The 22,347-nt window shown below is 48.8% G+C and overlaps 1 protein-coding gene and 1 pseudogene across 2 annotated transcripts in view; both read left to right on the plus strand.

Moving 5' to 3' along the window:
- The window catches only part of PLXNA4 (plexin A4), a 418,364-nt gene that overhangs the window by 251,256 nt on the left and 144,761 nt on the right, over positions 1-22,347 (plus strand). For both annotated transcript variants that reach the window (XM_039861051.1, XM_039861052.1), the window contains exon 4: positions 18,098-18,229. In XM_039861051.1, the coding sequence (XP_039716985.1) occupies positions 18,098-18,229 (132 nt within the window). The remainder of the gene's footprint in view (positions 1-18,097; positions 18,230-22,347) is intronic.
- LOC120601388 (uncharacterized) lies at positions 16,758-16,865 on the plus strand (annotated as a pseudogene).

Consider the following 22,347-nt stretch of genomic DNA (forward strand, 5'->3'; position numbering starts at 1 on the left):
GTCGATGAGTTCCAGTCCGCAGACCCGGGACGTAGGGGCATTCCAATCTAAGCCCGGGGGCCTTGTGCTGTGGAGTCAGCGGGGCCTCTCTAGGAGCCTGGGGAGTCATGACTTGTTCCATCTCTTTCTTTCCCGAGATTTCCCAACCCTCATCTCCCCGACCTTTTCCCTCTCCTCCCTCCCCCCGCCCCCCACCATTGCCTCCCTTTCCCCTTCAGGCTAGTGGAACAAACTTTGGAAGGCCCCAAGAAGCAGAAGGGGACCAGCGACCCCTGGTGGTGGCCACTGGCATGCGGCCGACCACAGGTCTGATAAGGAGGAAGGGCCAAAGCACACGCTCAACCCCCAGGGTGTCTATCCTTCATTCGGTTTTCAGTCTTCAGTCAGTGTGGAAGATAAACCCTGGGATTTATCTTTTTGTAATGATAGATAAATTCGGGTGTTGAAAATGACATGGCCTTTGAAGAGAAATTCCTGAACCAGACCTAAGCAAAATTGTGGCACGAAATGAGACTTTGCTTTGCTTTCTCAAAAATGCTGCCTCCTTCTCCCTCCTGAACCATTCCAGTTTGTGTTCTTCCCTCCTTTAACTTTTCACTGGGCACTCCCGTTCCCTCCTGTCCTGGGAGAATCGGAGCTAACGATCAATGTGTGTGTGTGTGTGTGTGTGTGTGTGTGTGTGTTATAATTGTATAATCTGGACCTTAGAGGGAGTGCATCTAAGCTAACTCATCACCTCGTTGATGGTCCCCTAGAGTTGGAGAGACTTGGCCAATGGGGCCTGTCTCATCTCCTGAACCACTTCCGGGCCAGATGTTTCACCTCGCCACACCCATTTCTCGTCAGAATATTTATAACTTGAAAGATGCTTAAGGCAAAGCAAAGCCCCTCAAGTACTGGAATTCAAGGATGGCGGTGACTCCGTAGAGAAGATACCTGGGTAGGCATTGCTTTTGTGTGTTCCTCAGAGTGACTGTCCCTTTATTTGTAAGTTCGCGCAGGTCAAGGCGTGGAACCTGTTTAAGCAGCCGTGTAGGAGATTGGAGAATGTCCTCGTTTCTCAACTGAGTCAGCCCTTTGTGGTTGTTTGGGTGCCACATGAAGGGAAGCAGGAGATGGCGACTTTGTGTTCCTCCCTTTCACCTCTGACTTTCCGATCTATGTTCTGGAATCTATGACATGTGCCAGATTTGACCCTCAGAAAGAGGACGAGAGTGTCAGCCTGGCACAGTGGTCTAAATTCCAGCTTTGGGGAGTGTTTTTGTGTCATGATTTCATAGTCCACGTCTAGAATGGCAGTGGCAAAAGACAAGTCATTAGCCGTGAACCTTCTACCCAAGCGACAGTCCCGAACCTGAACTGCCCAAGGCACGGGACACAGTTAGACAAGCCACATCATTTCTCATTCCCAGACTCACTCTTCATTTCCCACCCACGCCAGTGTCCCCTCCCAACCTGCCCCGTGGTCCTGTCATTCTCTTGGTGGTTCAGCTGTGACAATCCAGATTTGCCACTGATCCTTCAAGCTCCTTTACCTTCTACCTCTATTTTTCTCTCAATTCCCACTGCCTGGAGCCTAGACCAAAATGAATGTCACAGTCTGTTACTGACACTTTGTTTCTAGTCTCTCCCCGTCGACACCATCCAATGTAAGAAACTGTGTCCTGAGAACAGGCAACCTCCTATAGCAAAAAAGTTTATCAAGGGAAATTATTTTCATACAGTCCAGACTCCCATCATCCTATACATTTTATCCCTTAACATATCCTTAAAAAATACATTAAATAATACTTCAAATGCATTTTAGAAATGAAACTTTGTGTTGCCATTGTTCGCTTAATATTGGCTCCGGGCTTGAAGAAAAATAATGGAGACAGAGGGTCTGTTTCTGGGGTGGAGTGTGCTGGTCAGAGCGGGAGGTGGGAGCTCAAGAACCATCCTCACCCACATCCAGGAGGCCTGCTGCAGAGGGAGGTCCAGGTGTCGGGACCACCGAGAAAGAATGCCACTCACCCTACCAGAAATGTCAGTGTCGAGACTCACAGGAGACCGAGGTTGTCCTCTCTTTCTTAGCAATGATGTAACCAAGGAACATGAGTTAAGATAGATGTGTCCTCGGTGAATAAGTATCTTGTGAACTTCTCGCGATAATAGCTGAAAACTTTCCTTTAGCCCTGATTATGTGCCAGGCGGTATGCTAAAATAAACTCTTTTCATTTACCAGTTCGTTCATTCTTCACATCGGCCAAATGTGGTAGGTACTGTTACTCTTTACATTTTATGAATGAGGGCACAAGGGGTCGGAGAAGTTGACTCGTTTCACAAGGTCACATTGGTTCACGGCAGAACTGGGTTTGGAGCCCATGTCGATGGCCTCTGAAACCCATGTGCTTAATCACTGCACTTACAATTTCTTGGGCAAGCCCAGAAAGTAACACCGTGGCAGAGTAAGTGCTGCCCAGGTGCAGAAATGAACATATTATTACTATGTTAATATATCATGAATATACTATATCGATATATTGATTCTTAATGTTAATATTCTGCCTTGGTCTCGGTTTCCACATCTGAGTGTGTGTGTGCGGGGGCGGGGGGAGGGGACGACTCCCACAGGACCAAGAGTGGCTGCTGTGGGTTCCTCTGCTCAGTGCCTCAGAGCCGCTGGATCAATAGCTTAATTGCTGTGAAACACATGGGCCTTGGCGATGCCATATAAATAATTGTAATAACTGTGGCTGGTGACGGAGAGGATGGTTTTCCAATATCTTATTTTAAAATGCATTTCTCTACAATTAACTCCACATGCTTCTGGCAGAAAGAGTGTCCCATACAGGCACTGGTTGTTTATTTTTTTTTTCTTCAAGGCACTTCAGCCCCATTACCTCCCGCTTTTTTCCAGACTCTCCCTCACTGGGGTCAAAGGTCACCCGGCAGATTTGAGGAGTGTCTTTAGGCCCCTCAGCTGAGGGTGGGGGCGGGTCTCTGTGGTTTCCTTGGGATGAAGAGTGCTCAAAAGACCCTTTGTGATATTGCGGCCAAACTCCCTCCTGTCCCCGGGCCCCCTCAGCTTTCTGCATCTGTGCATTCCAACTCTGTCTGGTGATGTCATCCCCAGACAGGGACACCCTTCTCCACTCCAGAATGCTCAGCCCGGGGAAGCTGTTCACCGCCGTGTCTCTGGGAGAGGACGTTCTGACTGCGGAGCATTCCCATGCCTCACCCCGGGCCTCATGAATTCCTGGGTTCTCATTTGAAATCGTTCCAAGTGTTTCTTTCTCAGAGTAGCTGCTGTTAAAAAAGCAGCAAAATGTGGGCCGTGGCCGCGGGGGGAGGTGTGCGGGGAGAGAGGAAGAGTTAAGGAACGCTCGGTGTCTGTGAGATGGCGCAGGGTGACGCGCACACTTCAAAGGAGCGCCGGTAATTTTTTTAATAGATGATAATGAACGTCGTCGCCATGGCACGATGTGGCTGAGTACAGGTTCGAAGCCAGACAGCTCCAGTCTGGGGCTCCAGTCCCTGGCTGTGTGACCCTGAGTGAGAGGAATACGATAGGGCCCTGCGTTCGAGAAGCCCACAAGCAAGGGAAGCGCGAGGGCACAAGTAGTGACCTATATTGGGATGCGCCACATGCGGGAAGTGCCTTTGGAGCATAAGGGGGAGGCCTCGACTCTCTACCAGGAGATGGTGGGGGAGGATTCTTGGAGACGGTGACACTGAACGGAGTCTTGAGTAAGTCTCACACTTACTTCTGACCCTTATTTGACCACACACGAAAAAATCCTGGATAGCCCAGGAGGAGCTGGGACTACTTTCAAATCCTGGTATCTACCCCAGGTGAACAACACTTGAATCTCTGCCAGTGTCAGGACTTTGCAAATCTACTGACATGGCCCTGACCCTCCACCATTCCACCAGGAGCCAGGGGGATGTCACCCTAACCGAGCTGCTTCCCCAAGGATGTACCACACGGTCAGCACCGTGAGCGGCTGGTGGGGACTTCCCATCCTATGCGAGGAATTGTGGTCTCCACCTTCTGGGAAGCCTGTGCCTTCGTTTTTTCCATTAAGTAAACATAGGCTGTTTTTAACCTCACAGACACACGCAGCTGTCCTTGGATAGTGCCCACGAAAATGCTGGGCCCCCAGCAGCTTGGCGAGGCTTCAGCGGAAGGACCCAGAGCTCATCAGAGAGAGCAGATGTTAAGGTGAAACACACTTGTCTGAAGCTCCCTGGGTTATTTATTTGTCAAGGAAATTGCCAAACAGTGCCCAGGGGCTGAGCGGCAGTCCCATGGGGCTTCCCGCAGACAGCAGTGAACAGTGTCTGATGAGGGGGAACCTGTAGAGCCGGCTGCTGCCGCTGCTGCCCTTGGTGTCAGAAAGAGGGCTGATGGGCCTTTAAGGACAGGATGTACACGAGATGTAAGCCTGGGAGAGTCTCTGAGGATGCTGGGACCCTTTTTTCGTTGTCGATGGAACTCATGCGTTCGCTCGCTAATTTACTAAACACCTGGATTCAGAAAGCGGTTGGGGACCTGGCTGCAGGAACTGCGTTCTCACCATCTGCATATACCGTCTCGTGTTCGTCCTCACGCCCGCTCACGGAGCACGACTGCACACTGACTCTCCACGACCGTCGTGTGCCTTATTCCTTTCGACGTCCCAGGCACTTTGTAATAAGAGCGTCTCGTAATCCACCCGATGAAACCCTGGCAGCATCCTTGAACATGGAATTCTGAGCCCCATATTTCAGCTGAGGGGATTAATAAATCTTAGAAGTTCTTTCTCAGGTGGCAAATGTTAATAATAGAATCAGGACGCCAGCTTGGCGGGGACACAGCCCTGTGCGCTATGCCGCGGACCTGCCCTCAAGGTCCTGGCATCTCAGAGTTGAAAGGGGCACATTCGATGCACGAACACAGAGGATAGACTTTGGCACAAGCTGAAGCACGCGACAACCTGAAGTGGCCACACGTGTAGCCGCCGGCGACATGGCATGAGGAGGTGGTTGCTGTGAGGCAGGTGTCATGGAGAAAGGCTTTGGAGGACTGTACTCGACTCAGAATGATGGCCGTGGGTTCGTTGATAGAAAACAGAGAGGACTCATTCTCGAGGAAACAGAAAAGCCTGGCGAGAAAGACAAGGCCCCATGGAGGAATGACTGGGGTGCTGCCTCCAGCTGCTTTGGGTGGTCAGGGTCCGGCGATCGTGGGGGTGATGAGGAGGTGTTCTGTAGTGGGGGAGGGCCGGCGAGGAGGCCTGGGGGGTGGAGAGTTTGGCTCTGCTCTAGAGGCACAATGGCAATATGTAATAGACCCTCTGAACATGGAAACAGTTGGGGTGAAGAGGAGAAATGGGTCAGAGCCGCAGTCACGATCCACAGGTGGCAGAAGGGCTCGGACTTAGGCGCTGGAGGAAGGGGAGCCTGTGGTGACTGGTACAAGCTGGGAGGTGAAGGAGTCAGGGCAGGTGCAGCTGCTTCTGAGCCTGGCAGAAAACCTGGACAAACCTAAGCAAGAGCCTCGCTGCCTCCTTCAGTTCACACTCAATTATTGACTCTCTACTCTGTGCCAAGCTCCGCGCTGGAAGCTTCCATCCTCTGAGTTAGGACTCGTGATTGCTCTGGACGCTCCTGCTGGAAGGGGGTTTTCTCCTGGTCAGGTACAGCCGCACTCAGCAGCTTCTGGATCCCACTCCAGAGGAGGCGAGATTTCCAGCAGGAGAGAAACGCTGGCCGCTCGCCCGCTCATGCTACGCCTCTGTTCATTAACCCATTCGCGGCCGCCACGGTTGTGGGGGCCCTGGAAGAGAGGAGCTAGTGTCCGACCCCCTTCATTTCGCAGGAAAGCACGCCGAGCCCAGAGAATGCGTGGGGGTGGGGGGCAGGAAGAAGAGCAGCTGCCCCAGGGCTGTTGGGGAGTATGGAGCAGGAAACTGTCGCAGATACCACATAGGGCCACTGCCTCGTCTTCAGGAAACCAGCCCTGCTTCTCCTCGGCATCCTGCCAAATTTCTTCCCTTAATGGGTCCTCAGCGTTCCATGAGGCCAGGCTGTGAGACTCCATGTCCCCTCCTGTGGCTTGCCCAAACCATAGGCATTAAGCTGCTTCCCAATTTCTCCATAAAGTTCTGGCTTTCTGAATTATAGCTGAGTTCAACCAGACTTGGGGGTTCCCAGACAAGTCCTCCAGTTTTGAGGCAGCCGCGTGAAGGTCTCTGGGTCCCGATTGGTGGAGTACCCATCAGATACTTCCATCAGATACCTCCATCTGTGCCCTCTGTCCTGTGCGGCCCTTTTCTGCTGTGTTTCAGATAGCCCAGAGCTGAACCGTGGGGTAACTTTTCTCTTTCTGGCCCCCAGGTGGCCTTGTCAGATGGCGGGAGCCCAATCTGGGGGCCACATCCTCTAATCTCTCTTTCTATAGCACATAGAGGTGCTGCTTCCACTGGGGATGAGTGGGATCGTGGGGACTGATTCATGTGAATCGCCTCCATGGTAATCGCTGAGAACATCTGTGCAAACGTAACTATTAGCCCCTCCCTCTGCTGAGTGAGGTACGTATGTGGGACATCACCAGATTTTTACAACAGTAACAATGGAGCGCTGGTCTTACTATTTCTGTTTCTTATCTGAGAAAAGCGAAACTCAGAAAAGTTCGGGAGGTTGTCTAAGGCCACCGAGTTTTTAAGTGGGATGCACACCATCTGCGTAACCCCTCGCCCTTCAGCCTGCACGCTCCCTCTCAGGAGCCAGAGGGTTCTGGCCTTTTGAAACATGAGTGAGTGCGGCTCATTTGCCAAACACCGGAATGAGCTGATGTGTGTAAAGCACATGGCACAGCGTGTGGCAGGTGGCAGATCAACTATCTATTCATCTGCACTTGTTTTTCTAGGATTGGGAGCAGCCTGTCAGGCTCCTTTGTGGCCAGATAAATATGGAAAATGGCCAATCAAGGCTTGGGGTGCAGGCTACTCAAATAAGTGGTGACTCTAGGGTCACAATCGGGCTGACTCGCCAAGGTTTCAAGCCTGCACCTTGCTGTTCTCTCTAATGAGTCTCTTTGGAAGGGTGCAGCAAGAGAGGCAGATTTTTAAATATTTTGCATTTAAAATAGGCTGGCTTGAATCTTTTTCTGGCCCTTCCTTCCTGTCAACCATATTGACTTTCCTTTATATTTCTTCAGCATCTTTTTCTCCTGAAGTTATATTGTGTTCCCTGTGTCACCACCCAAGCAGATAGGGGACGGATGGAGGCCATTGTCCCTGATCTCTCCGATTTGTTCAATGCGGGGCAAGAAGTCCTAGTGGCAACCTAGAAATCAGTGTTTGGCTTTACGAACGCCTAACAAGAGACGCCAAGGGACCCACTGTCCCGACGGTGTTTGGAAACACAGCGAAGGGTTTGTGCACACACAGGGCCTGTCTAATTAATTACTGTTTACACTCTTGCAGTCCCCTTTGCATGCTTTATCTCCTGGCTGGAATCAAGAAATCAAAACAAAGTGCCCTCATTATGCTCTTCAGGGGCAGCTTAAGCAGTGTGAACACGGAAGCAGGGTCTACGCCCATTTTCCGAGCCTTGGGACTCAAGACGAGGAGCCGTGGCTGCGGCATGTTGTAGAGTCTACTCTGCAGTGAAACAGGGCACCGCTGGCCCCGGGGTGTCGGGGGGACACTTCCAGCTCCTCTCCTGCTGCTGGATCTCCAGTTAGGGCATCCCCGACTGCGTGGTTCCTTCACGGTAAAATAAGGAAGATGCACATCGTGAGGATGGATTAAGAGGTCGACGAGTATAGTCCGAGCGTTTCCATGATTCATTCATTCGACAACTATTTATCGAGCACATACTATGTGGTTCAAGGGTCTGAGACACGTCAGTGAACGCAGGAGATAAAGATCTCTGCTCTTGTGGAGCTTACCTTCCAGCAAGAGAGAAAAACCATAACCATAATGAATGAATCAGTTCTATCGTATGGGGTGGGGAGTGCTCTAGACAAAAAGAAGTCACAGAACAGGGAAAGCACACTAGGAGTGACAGGGAGAAGGTGGGGCGCGAGTTTAAAAAGGAAAGCACTGGGGTGAATTCAAGTGACATTATAAGCGAAGTGTCGTTGTCGGACATCCTCGGTTTGGGGTTATAGGAATATTGAGAAGAAATGGGTGCTTGGGGCAGGAGAGAGCTGCCCTGGGCCGGAGATAAACTTGCAGCCCCCTGGGAGCCTGGCGGGAACCAAGAGGTCATCCCATCCGCCGCCCTGCAAACCTGGTGTCTCTTCCATGAAAGGACCCCCTTGCCTAAAGAAATCTAACTGCCTCCCCAACAACGAGCTGCCAACGTGCTCACACCTCCCACTGTGTCCGTCTTCCCCCCAGCCTGCCCACACCCCGCCCAGCTCCTCCCCAGCCCAGAATAAGTTGGATTGCCTGCCCTCCATCACGTTGTCTTAAAATTATAAAGGGAAAGTTCTAGAGTCCCCGTGTTTGAGACAGAGACAGAGAGAGCAAGTGTGTGCATGCCTGTGCGTGTTTGTGTCTGTGTGCGTGTCCACCTGATCATTCTGACTGTGGCGACTCGGGCCCAGAGTTCGTGTCTCAGACCATTCATTCATTTATTCATTCATTTGGTAAAGGAGCAGCTGCTATGCTCCTGGGGCCGGCACTCTACAGTGTGCTCATTCATCCTTTCAGCCTACGTGGCAAGATGTTGAGTGATAGTGACCAGGGTTATGGCAATTAGAACCTTTGGGAACCAACTGAATAAACTGCACAAGAAAGATCCAAAAGGTACATTATTTGTTCCCTCTTGAGTGACCCTGTAGCCCTGTAGCATGCCAGAGAAGCAGGCCCTAGTCACCTATTTCCCACCAAGGGTCCTCGCCACTTCTCCCTCAGCGGGAGGCAGGTTGAGGCCAGAACGAAGAGCCAGGAGACCGAAGAGCGCCAAAGCCGTGTGCTCAAGGCTCTGAGAGGAGGAGCGGAGCCTGGACCCAACTCCCTCCTTGGGCTCCTCACCTGCCTCCCCCGCCCGCCGCTACATGGTCCCCATGCTGCAGACTGACCGGTTTGCAGGTACCTGTGCAGGAGCCCGTCGGGATCCTGAGCACTTTGCAGACTCCCCTGAGGGAAGAACAGGCCTCACTCTGGCTCCGGCACCCCTTGAATGTGAGGCATGTCTCTCCACAAACCCTGCCACCCCTGGCTCTGTGAGGGAGGCCTGAACTGCCCGCCACCTGCGCCACCAGGTGGTTTGAGGTTTGAGGGTCTGCATGGAGAATTCAGAGAGGTTCTGGGACACTTGTCTCCAGGTCCCCACTCCAGCCTGCCAGGTAGGACCCCATCTTCCCGAACACCTGGGTCCAGCCAGAAATCTGGCCAGTGTGACCTTGACCAAGAAGTTTGGGGAGGAGGTGAAGGCAGACAGGGAATCCAGGGGGTAGCCTGCATCTTTAAAGATGAATAGTGCTGTTGGCTCATTAGGGAGATTATTCCAAGCAAGAAGGCAGCCAGAAAACTCTACTGCAAGCATCTGCCTGCTACTGGGAGACGATATTTATTGTTCAATCCTTCAATGGATGTAAATAAACAGCCCAGCCCAGATAATGTTCCAATAAACAAACAAGCAGCTGCGAGGAGCTCCCTGGATGGCTGACCTTTGTGGAGGCCACTCTGCTGATGTTTTAATAGCAGTCTGCCTGGCAGCACAGACACTCACCGTGCCAGGGATGGAGAGAGGTGGCCGTGCTGACTGGTGAATGGGCCAGAGGGAAGGGGGTTGTGCTGCCTGGGAAGATTCCAGGCTGGAGACCAAGTGGCTAGGGAGGGTGGGTGGGGATGCCCATGTGTGCCCTCGGCACGTGTGCCTGTCTCTGGCAAGCCACGTGAAGGGGATGGTGCAGTGCCCACCAAAGGCTTTGATGGAGGTTCCTGCCTGGTCCAGGCAGGACTGATGCTCGGTCACCATGTCCTCATGTGAACTCACCAGTTCTCATCTTTACTGGGGTATAATTGACAAATTGAAATTGTGTGCGTTTACGGTGTACGACTTTGTGTTTTGATATACGCGTATGCTGTGAAATAATCACCACAATCAAACTAATTAACGTATCACCTCACACAGTCACCATTTTCTCTTCTTTTTTTTTTTTTTGGTGAGAACACGTAAGATACACCTCCCTAGCGGATTTCACGTGTATAGTACAGCATTTGTTAACTATGGCCACATCGCTGCATCTCGGTCTCCGGAACTTCCTCAGCCGTAGCTGGAACCGTTCATCCATCAACAGACATTTAAGTTGTTTCCATGTCTTGACTATTGTGAATTACTCACCAGTTATTGAATACTGAAACACTTCTCTCTGATTGTTAGTTATCTGTGCCCCCAGACCCCAAGTACCCACACCTCCTAGTACCCCCCTTTACCCCTGGCAGTATATTACCTGGTACAGCTGGAAGCCTCTGAAGCTGGTCCTCTCCCACGATCACTTGTTAAATGTTGTTGACTATCACCCAGGGTAAAGGGAGTTCCTGCTGAGTGCTAGCCTAGATCAGAATCGGAGCCACGCAGCTGTGCATTATAACTTGCTGGGGCCGATGGGGACCATACAAGTGGTCGGAGCTTACAGCCCGTCAGCTCCATAAGAGTGAAGACGATGGGGCACGCACATTGTGCTAGAAATCAAAGGTCCTGGGAGACACAGGGTATCATGGCAGGCAAGTGAAGCGGGAGAGATCTCAACTGAGAGCATCCGTAGGAGGACAGTCACCCAGCCAAATAATTAGCAAGGTCATTTGGTCAATGCCGAATCAGAGCACAGCGATGACAGCAACCTAGAATTGTGCAATCCTATATGGTGGCCACTGGCCGTCCATGGCTGTCAGCCCCTGAAATGTGGCTGGTTCAAATGGCGATTTGCCATATGTGTAAAATCATACACATCAGGTTTCGAAGATTTCGTAAGAGAAAACGAATGTAACATATCGCACTAACATTTTTTTATACTGGATACACGTTAAAGTGCGAAGATTTGGGGCACAGTGGATTAGGTAAAATCGATTATTAGAATTAATTTTGCTCATTTCCTTTTTGAAATGTGACCACTACTAGCGAATTTAATATTGCACATGTGCCCCACGTCTGTGGCCAGCGTTATATTTCTGTCGTCCAGCGCTGGCCTAGAAGAAGTTCCCTGAGATGAAGCCTGAAGGAATAGCCCGCCCTCCACAGAGAACACCCCACACTCATTCCCCTGGGGGCAGTGCTGCAGGAAGGCAGCCCCATTGTTCCCCAATATATTTTTACTCGTAGCTCCCTCTGCCAGTATGTTATGTCTTTATAAAATCTGCTAGTACCACTAATTTTGCTACTTCAGATCTACGCTCTCTAGTGACTTGAGAGATTTTTGTCCCCCAAGGTGGCTTTTGAATAAATCTGATATGACCCACTACGTGTTTTATCCACCAAACTCTCAGTCGGTGGTGTCATGTTGGTAGCCCTCGTGTCATGTGGCAGACACGTGCTCCTTTGAGCCTCGCTTGGGGCTGGGCTGGTAATTCCCAGTTACACTCCAGTCAGCCAGATCTCCTGGGAAGAAGACACAGAGGCTTATGAACACTCCTGTTGCAGCATGTGTCACATGGCCTTATTTGTGTGAAATCTGAGCCCTTCAGGACACAGGCCTCTTGAAAGACAGAGCTGAGACTCACCTTGCTTCTCCAGAAGCTGTCTAAGAACACCGTGGGCATCCCATAAACAGATGTGAATGATGAAGGAGTGTGCAGGGCCACCCTGTCAAGGGACCCACGGGGTTAGGACGCAGTTTCTCCTTGGTTTCAGCCTCAGAGAATAATATCTAAACACCCAAATTTACATTAGCGGCTTTTTTTATCTTTTCTACCTGTAAAAAAAAAAAAAATTCATGGCGTTTTCATTCTTTCGCACTGCTTAGGTGATCCACAAATAATATCTACACTGCATAAAATAATAAATTTGATTTGTCCTATCATGTGATAATAAATCTTGTTTGTTTTAAGCCGTCGCTTCCCAAGCTTCAGAGTGGCCCCCCGCACGGGCGGCTGAACCACAGCCACTGGGCACCATGTCTCCAGTGCTGGCCTTTTAGGCCGCCATGGAATATTGAGAGCATTAATGGTGACATTGAGTTCTCCTTTTTTGATCCTGCCTCTTACCTTGATCATACCTTGATCAGCAGAGTTCATCATCTGATTGGTAAAATTTGGGTTCTTTTTCCAGAGGGAGCTGCTAGTTATTTAGTAACTACTTATTTTTTCCCCATCTTTGTTGAAGTATAATTGGCAAGTAAAAATTGGATATAGTTAAGGTGTACAAAAATTGTATATAGTTAAGGTGTTTTGATATACGTATATATTATAAAATAATCACCACGATCGAGGTAATTAACATATCTATCACTTCACATATTTCCATTTTTTGTATGTGTGATGAGGACACTTCGGTTCTGCTGTCAACGTAAAGAACATCCAAATCTGTAAAAAATTATGTCCAAACTTGTAAAGAATTTTTATAAGAGTTTATTTGAGCCAAAACCGATGACAGTTTCCAGAAAGCAAGCTCTCAAATGCTATGAGAAATGACAGTTTTACAGTTTCCTTTATGCATTTGAAATTAAGGCGGCGGGGGGACATAAGGAAGATTACATGGAGGAGGGAGAAGGCAAGGTGGGGATCGGCTTCAGGATAGTTAAGATCATGTGCCCTCCTGAGGGTGGTTACGCTTATTCCAAAGGTGTGTTAACCTAGATGCACAGAAGCAATGGCCAGGGCTTGCTTAAGGCAAAGATAAAGCTTTTACTAAAGAAGTTATATGCCTGGGTCATGACTACCCACCATGACCTGCCCAGTTAGGAATTTATGATCAGATCCCCCTGTGAGGTGATTTTCAGTGGAACCCCTTCATCCACACTACCCTGTTAGCAGATTTCAAATATACAATTCAGTGTTATTAACTATAGTCACCATGCTATACATTAGATCCCCAGAACTTTTTCATCTTATAACTGAAACTTTGTACCTTTTGACCAACATCCCCCTATTTCTCCCACACCCCAGTCTCTGGCAACCATTCTACTCTCTGCTTCTATGAGTCTAACTATTTTAGATGTCACGTATAAGTGAGCTCATGCATTATTTGTCTTTCAGTGTTTGGCTTATTTCACTTAGCATGGTGTTCTCTAGGGTCATCCCTGTTGTTGCAAATGGCAGGATTTTCTTCTATCTTAATTTTCTTTATCCATTCATTCTTTGACAGATACTTAGATTGTTTCCAAATCTTGGCTATTGTGAATGATGCTGCAATGAACACGTGAGTGCAGATAGCACTTTGAGATACTGATTTCATTTTCTTTGGATATATACGCAGAAGTGGGATTGCTGGATCATATGGCAGTTCTATTTTTAATTTTTGGAGGAATCTTCATACTGTTTTTCATAGTGGCTGCACCATATTACATTCCCTCCAACAGTGTGTGAGGGTTCCCTTTTCCCCGCAAGCTCACCAACGCTTGTCAATAACTACTTACTGAGCACCAACATGTCTTGGGTACTGTGCTCAACAGTGGGGCAGGGCTGAATGCTTCAGGCATGATCTCTCTCAGTCCCAGGTCTGTTAGCCCATGGGTACCCCTCCCCATCCCCCCAGAACCTACAGAGGGTTCATCTCCATTGCTGGCCTTCTTGCCATCCCAAAGAGCTTAGAATATTCCGCACGTTTTCCTGTTTCCTCCTCCAGACCACTTACAAAAATATTAAATAAGACTAGTCATAACACTAGTGCTTGGGGAGTCGCCCGGTTCCCACTTCTCCACACAGAAACATGTCTTTTTCTGTCTCTAACTCGGTTCTCTCTCCGTGGCCAAACTGCCCAAAGTCCCACGGAGATTCATTATTTTAAAATCCCTTTTTCATGTAGAACCTTGTCAAAGGCTTTTGGAAAATCTAAATAGCTAAGAGGCAAGTGCTGAGCTAGGAATCAGGAGACTTGGGTTTTTGTCCTCAATGTCATTGGGCGAGGGGCAGACCAGTCCCAATCTGTTTCTTCATGGGTAAAGCGAGAATGATTGCTGGCAGTCAATATCGTCAAAATTTTACAACCGTCAGATGAGACGATGGTATTTAAAAATACTTGAAATGCATAAAACAAAAAGAGAAGAGATTATAATTTTGAAAATTTACAACAGCATCTTTTTCATTCACATGCCTAATTTTCTCCCAAAAGAACTGTAATAGCTACGTGCAGTAGTAGACTGAACTCCTCCAGCCTTCCCAGGGTGATGTTTGTTCAACGTCAGCTACTGTCAGTCCTTGAAAGGATTCAGGTTTATCTAACCAATAGTGTAGTATGTAAACGCACAGAAGCTTGGGGGCTGGAATCGGTCAGACCTTGGTATGGGTCAAGGCCATGCCGTGCACTAGATGCGTGACCCCGGACAGGTTAGTAACCTTCTCTGTGTCTCTCCTGTAAATGGGATAATATTAATGCTTACCTCATGGAGTTATGAGATTTATTGTTTAAATTTTATTAAAGTATAGTTGGTTTGCAATATTACATTAGTTTCAGGTGTACGGCATAGTGATTGGACATGTATATACCTTACTACGTGTTCACCACACCAAGTCTTGAACCATCTGTCACCAGGCAAAGTTATCACACTATTATTATTATGAGATTTAAAATGAGAGATAAGTACATGTAGAATGCCTCGGACCGTACCTGACACATAGTACCAAAGAGTCATTAACAACCATCATTGCTATTATTTATATAAGGGCCCAAGAGCTGGCAACTGATCCATCCTACCCAAATTTCATGATTGTTCATCATTCAACAAATCCCACCACAAATTCCTTTTTTCCGTGTCTTGTGTGAGAGTCTTTCAGCAGATGGGTGAATGAATGCTTACCTTTCTGTTTTCCAAAACATATAGTGGCTTGGGTGAGGGGAGAGAGAGAGACCTGTCTTTCCAAAATACTGACTTCCTACCCATCACCCCATCCCTCCTCCCTGGGGAAAGCCAGGCCTGTGAGAACTCGCCTTATTGGTGTTCCCTGGTCCATCCCTGCTTTCTTCTTATGTCCACCTACACCCAGCACATCACCTCATCCTAAGGAGCAGGGGAGTTAGAGCCAAATGAGAAAGAAGATCATTCAGGCACTGAATTCAGTTTCCCTTAGAGATCAGACCACACCAGCATTCCCTCAACGAGCCATCCCCTACCCAAGGCCCGAGGGTGCTGGGGACAAGCGAGGTTGCTCTGTATCACTCTTGTTACTCTCATGATGCTGCTCCAGAGGTGACTCACAGCCGGAGGTGAAGCCTGGCTGGGCCAGGGGCCAAAGCCATCACCGTGCACTCAGACCTGGGTGGTAATCCCAACGGATTTTACACAAACTCTCATTTCATTCAGACGAAGGCAGGGCCTGTCCGGGTGGCTGTCTGGTGGCTTGCCGGTGGGCACAAAAGCGGGAGGGTTATTGGAATTTGAGGCATTTTGATTTTCAAAGCTAAACATAGTTCTCTTTAATGCTTTTACTAGTTTTTTTTTTCATGAGTTTAATGGGAAATTAGCAGAGGAGTTTTAACTTTATCAATTTATGTCTTCACTTTTAAAATAAACATTTGTCAAGCTCAAGTGTTTGAACGTCGACATCAGGAATGACTGACAAAAGCCACAGGAATTGTATAGACCAGAGACAGACACTGACCTCAGTCCTCTGCCCTAGGTCACCACCCCACCCCTCCACCCCCAGGAAGCAACGGTGAATCCCATCAAGGGACCCATCTCTCATGTAACAGGTGAGAGGAAAAGCATGGACTTCAGAGTCCCGTCCCCAGGTTTTATGGCTCAGGCCAGTTGTTTAATGTACCTGGGTCTCATTTTTCTCATCTATTATCAGTGTATCAGTTAGAGCTTTTGATGTTGCAAAAAGCCTTTTTATTCTTTTAACAATAAGGACTTATCTTGAGTAACTACAAACTCCTAATGTAGGGCAGGCTTTGGGGATTCAGTGGCTCGAGGACATCGCCAAAAAAAACGATTCTTTTTCCATCTCTGCTCCTGACCTTCCCTGGTTCCAGCTCCCCCACTGAAGCACAACAGGGCTGCCGACAGTTCTTTGAGCTCCCTGTCTCTTTGACCCATAGAGGGTGAGGAGGGATTTTTCTCCCCACCATCACGAAACGCAGTCTCTGCTTCGCTCTGATTGCAGGTGTTGATTAGTGTGGGGCCTGCTTTCTCTCAGTCACTGTGGTCAGAGAGTGAGATTAAACTGATTTGCTCACGTCCATCAAGGTCCACCCCAGCAAGCAGGGATTGGGTCCAATCTCGCACCAAAAATGAGAGAAGGCCGAAGGATGCCTGAGGGGTCATGCAAATCATGACAAATGAACACGAATCTCATAGGATTGAGAAGATTAAATCCATAAGGAATGATGTACAAAACCATCTCCCAGTGCCTGATGTCTAGGAAGGGCTTAAAAATAATGCTTTAAAGGAGAACAAACAAACAGAGCCTGGGATGAACCTAAAATCAAACACTTAAATCACGAAATACCCTGGTGTCAGAGTTCAATGAATTCATCAGAAACGAGAGGCAGCGGGCACTCAGATGAGTCGTGTGATCAGTTGTCACTAATGTGGTGTCCCTGCTCTCATTCAGTTCCTCTGAATAACTCTTCTCTTCTCCTTGATCTCATGAGAGGTTAAAAATTAAATATTAAAAATTGTCTACAGCCATACTGTCTGATCCCATCTGATCTCGGAAGCTAAGCAGGGTCGGGCCTGGTTAGTACTTGGATGGGAGACCACCTAGGAAGACCAGGTGCTGTAGTCGTAAAAAAATAAAAAAATAAGGGGTTGTAAGCTGACAAGGTCCTTGCAATCTGTGAGGTCAACCAAGGGTTGCCTCGCCTAAAAAAAAAAAAAAAAATTAAAAATAAGAGTATATAACAGGACTGTTTAATTATATTTTTACTAATGAATCTCTAAAATTACACTGGGGGTATCTTACAGATTCTTGCACAAATGGCATCTAATTGAGTTGAGTGATGCCCCAGATATCACCTCTCCCTGCCTCCCACCGTGTTCCCTGCATCCTTCCCACATTGTCGGTAATGTTTGGTTCTGACTTTAGTGTGAGGGGCATTGTTAGCACCGGGTAGTGATCATATCGAATTTGTCAGCTCAGACTAGTGATGATTCTGATTCTAGAGTGGAGGCCAGCTTTTCTAGATTTGTCCTCAGTCATGGTGGGGGCTGCAGCGGGGTGAGGGAGGCAAAGTATTTTTCCCCGTTGTCTCCACGTTGTCCAAGCAGTTCTAGGAAAGACTTTTGGACAACCCAGGGACAAGCTACTCTGCCGAGTGTTCTCGGAAGATTGAGGATGACTCATGCCCAAAGCACGTTTTCCTGGAACACTCACATCCCCTTCCCTGAGGACACGAATAGAACCTCTAGGAGGTTTGGGGGGCCCTAAATCTACTCCCAAATCTGGGACACGAGCCCTTAATGGCCAGAACGAGCCTGCTTGGTGTGAAACTTCTGGGGTTGGCCCCTTGCCTGGTTCCCCTGTACTGAAATTTCAGCAAGGATCGTCGGGTACCAGTTTCAAGGTACCAGCCCATGTCCTTATGCCCCCATGTTTTCTTCTGACAAATGTGGCAAATACTGCTGCCTTTCTGTTATAGGATGGCACTCAGATCTGAGGCAGCTTCAGTTATCTACTGTTCCCCACTCCCCACACCCCACTCCCCAATACCAGCCCCATCCTCTTTTCTAAGGACACAGCAAGCAAGACTTCAGACACTTAAGCCTGAGGCGCAGGGAACCAGAGAGAATGACACGGGTTCCTGGCGAAGTCCCATTTGGGCTCCTCTTTCCTTCCCTTTGTCCTTCCCCATGATGGGCTATGTCACTCCTGTTCCTTTGGGCCTCACCTCTGGGCACTGTGGCCACAGAGCTCACTGCCTCTGCCCCGGCCGCTGGGAGGGTCGCTCGACTGAAGCTCGACTGCGGGCAGTTCGGGATCGGATCTCACCTCGGTCCTCCTCTCCCTCTTCTCCGCAGATCCGGGTGGACGGGCCCAAGGACAATGCTCTCCAGTATGAGACGGTGCAGGTGGTAGACCCCGGCCCTGTCCTCCGGGACATGGCCTTCTCCAAGGACCACGAGCAGCTCTACATCATGTCAGAAAGGCAGGTAAGGCTCTCTGGGCTCCGTTCGACATTGGTCTTACAGCCGAGTGCCAGTCTGTGGCTCAGCATAAACCTGCAGGAGGCCAGCTGCAGAGAGGGGTTTGACTCATGGCTCAGCATGTATCCTTTTGGTTATGCTGCCTACAGACTGAGGCTGAGCATGCTGAGACAGGGAATGAAACCTTTTAAGTAACAAAATATCTGTGAGTCTAGAACGAATCCATTAACTTCAAAATGCTGGTGTGTATATGTTCTGTGCCAACATTTACTCTCTTCTGAAGACACATTGTACAGATGCTCAAGGTTTTTGTCCAGACTCCCCTACACAAAGAGTCATCTCCTACCAAGGTACCCTTCTGACCCCCTGGAGGCCTGTGGTGGGCAAGGATTTGTTGCCTAAAAATCCCAAGTGAGGGAACATCATAGAAGAGTTAGACGGAGGGAGATTCAGAAAATAGACTCTGTGTATGAGAGACGAAATGACATAATGTGTCCTGAGCCTTTGGGTATACCGGTAACTCTCACATGGAACCTCCAGGAAATGTCATAAGGCCAACCCAAGCAGAAGAGATATGGTGCAGGGATTACTATCAGCTGGTACCGAATTAGAAGGTACAGAATTGGGCTTGCTTCTGGAACTCAGCTGAGAACTAAGTAAGTTCTTTAGGGGTTCCTGAGCTCATGCCAAGACTCTAGGTCTGCAGCAGGCGAAGGAATCAATTTCACCTTGGAAAGTCCGTAATTTAAGGATATTTCCTGGAGTGCCCTAATTCACTGCCCGTCGCGTTCCACCCCACAAGGCAGACCCCACCCCAAGTGTGCATTAGCACTGTCATACCTCTGCCCCGGTCATCTTTATGTAGGATGGGTCATTCCTAGGAGCTGTCCCTCCAGCCCATGAATATGGATGTGGCAAAGGCAGCAGCCATGAAGGGCAGATCCCCCCGCTTATTCATCTTCATTAGTGAGGCCTGAACTCCCCCAGAAGACCTTGCTGACAGAGTCTGGATTGTTCCTCCTGTCCCCTCTCTGCATAGTAAGGGAGATAAACACCACATTATGCCACCCACAGGCTTGTGCATTATGCTTTGGCAGCCCACAGCAGCTCCACCCTCCCCAAGAGCTTGATGACATCTTCTCTTGATGTGGGACTCCACATTCACACTAGGACCCATTGTGGTACCCAGCTTGAGACTGCTATGCCTTGGAAAAGGCCTGATGTGGGGCCAAGAGAGAAGCATTTCGCCCCAGGAGTCAGGAGCGGGTCTGAGGCTGCTCCTTCGCTTTCATTCCCGGCTCTTTCAATGGGGCCCGTACTCCCCGCTCCCTGCTTCCAAGGCCCTAGGCACTGAGAGGAAGTAGCTTTCCTTGGTGGAATGAGTCCTTTGGAGGAGACCTGAGACCTCCCTAAGGTATTGAATATTTCAGGATTTCTTGCCTGACCTAAAAGCCAGGGTTTCTGACCCTGGGACTTAAAACACTGAAGGACTTCCAAAGATGGAAAATACAGGCTATGTGGAGCCTCTTTTGATAACTGAGTTGGGATTCTGAGCCGCTTGTCCTCAAGCTTCATTGGGAGTGACTTCAGTGGTCGGTACCCATTCAGGCTTGGTGGTGAGGCATGCTGGGAGCTCTGGATTATTGGAAAGGAAGGCAGGAAGGGAGAGGACCAGAGCATTCATCCATTTGGGGCTGCTTCTCACAGCGGTGAAGGGTTACCTGCCACCCAAGTCACAATCCCAAGGCCCCCGACAGTTGGGCCAATGCTGGTATACAGCGAGTTTGTAGATTCTTCGTGGGGAGTGGTAGTGGAAGACATGGTTAAGGGCACAGGTCTGGGTGTCAGAATATCTCAGCCTGCAACGTGGCACTACCATTTACTGAGCGTGATCTCAGATAAGTTTCTTAACCAGTTTAAGACTCAGAGTTCTTAACTGTCACATAGAAGTAATAACGACATGCAATAGCGTCATTCCAAAGACCAAATGACATAACACGTGTAATAAGCATGAGCCAAGCCTGGCAAAGAGTAAGGCCTTGGTGAATGGAGGCTCTTTCTCATAACATTGCAACAGGAGTATTCAGACACTGGCCGCGTTTGGAGTCAGGCAGGTGGTGGCATCAAGGGTCTGGGAGATCTATCAGGTATGAAGCTCAGGAATCCAAGTCAAGGCCAAAGCAAGCAGGGAGCAGAGGTACAGTCCCAGGGAGAACAAATCAAGAACCCAGCTTGCTTCACTGACCAAGCACACCAAGTAGATCTCCGGGCAACAGCATCTTGGTCAATATACTGAAGACGTACCAGCCCAGGGAGTCAGAGAACTATTTCCAGCCTCTGTCGCTGGTGGGTCGGTGTCAGTCATGATGGGTAGAACACTTTGCAGGACTGAGTCTGCAGGCGAAGGATATGTGCTCAGCAACGGTGTCTGCTCTGCCTTGAAGGCACTTCTCTTCCTCATCTGGCTAATTTTTCCTGTCCTTCAAAACTTAGCTCTGCTGTTATATTCCAATCAGTGCCCGTGGGTAGACACTTCTATTGTAGCTCTCCTCAGACTGGGCTGTGCCGAGGACTTCTTCGTCTTTCTCTCCTACCAGACCCTCAGCAGCTCAAGGGCAGTCCTGTACCTTCTTTGTCTGCCTACACATCACCTAATAGGCCCTTGATAAATATTTGATGATCGAATGATTCATTTAACGAATGAATAAATCCCCAGTGTCTTCACTGAACCGTAATTTAAAAAGGTACCAAAATTACTTATTGCTTACCTTAATTCCCAAGTTCAAACATATATAATTTAAAAACTACACTTTGGATAAAGAAGGCACCTCCCAAACTTCAGTCATCTGTTTAACCACTGCCATGGCTTTTGCCCTGTCCTGAACTATACTTTGTGTTTTTATTTGAAAAAAACTTACTGTTTAAACGTAAATACTTTAACCATCTCTTTAATAGTAATCTTCTAGACCGATGTGCTACTCATATGTAATATACCTAATTGTGATATTGTGATTTATAATAAGAAATATATATTTGATCTTCACCCCCGTTTCTGGCACAGAGCTGCCAAAACCCTCGGAATTTCCTGAGTGATAAGAGCAATGGGAACGTTTTGTGTTATAATATTTGGTCTCTTGTCCTCACTTCTAAAAATCTCTTCAGAGCCATAAAGGTGAATTGGGGTTCTTGTTATGCCTAACAAGCCCCTTTTAACCACGACGGAGTTTATATAATGAGGTGATTTTTGGAGAGCCTCTGAAGATGGGAGAGGGCGGGGCTGGCTGCCAGGAGAGCCGATCATGTGATTAGAGGGTTGGAAGAGGTAAGGATTGTATAACAAACAGAGGTAGAGAATGGAGTGTGGTGCACGTGAGTGTGCGTGTGTGCACATGCATGCACACCTTCCCCGTCCGTCCCTGTCTGTGCGTCTCCATCGGCCTCCTCCTTGCTTTGTCCATGTCCGTGTTTATGTACGTGGTGTATATTTACTATCACTCTAGTGCTCCCAAGGGGACGTCTACACACACTGAAATGAAGCCGCTGTAATAAAAACCTACCAAACCGATGGGAGGGACGTGAGGGGAATGTCGGTGAGGCAGATAAGTGAGAAGCTGAGGTGGCAGAGCCAGAGTTGTCCCCAAGTGCCCTCTCCCAGGGGAGAAGCAGCTGCCCCACACACAACACAACTATCTTCTTTGATAGGCCCAAGAGCAAGTGACAGATTTCCCGGTAAATTTTAGCCTCTCTGCCATCCCACACACCAGTCCTCCCCTGCCTGCAAGCCAGAGGCCTCAAACACGTGTTTCTGCTTTTGAGATACAGTTTCAGCTGTGTCTGGGCCAACGCCTCTTTCATGGCTTTCTTCGTTTTGCTGACTCCTGTTGACAGTGGATCTGCTTCCAGGTGCCTGGGGGCACTCACAGCCTGTGCCCCTAGTGAGCTGGTGACATTCAAATCCTCCTGTGATCCAGGACACAGATGCCTTCGGGGGCTGAGGAGGTGGGTCTGGAGGTGTGTCCACCTGCCGGTCAGAAAGCAGGGCCAGTCAGGGCAGCTCTGCTTGGCTCCTTCCAGCAAAATCCAGTAGTGAAGTAGTAGGGCCATCTTGCTTTACAACATATTAC

The sequence above is a fragment of the Pteropus medius genome, unplaced genomic scaffold (assembly GCF_902729225.1).
Source record: "Pteropus medius unplaced genomic scaffold, Ma_sr-lr_union100, whole genome shotgun sequence".
Classification (NCBI taxonomy): Eukaryota; Metazoa; Chordata; class Mammalia; order Chiroptera; family Pteropodidae; genus Pteropus; species Pteropus medius.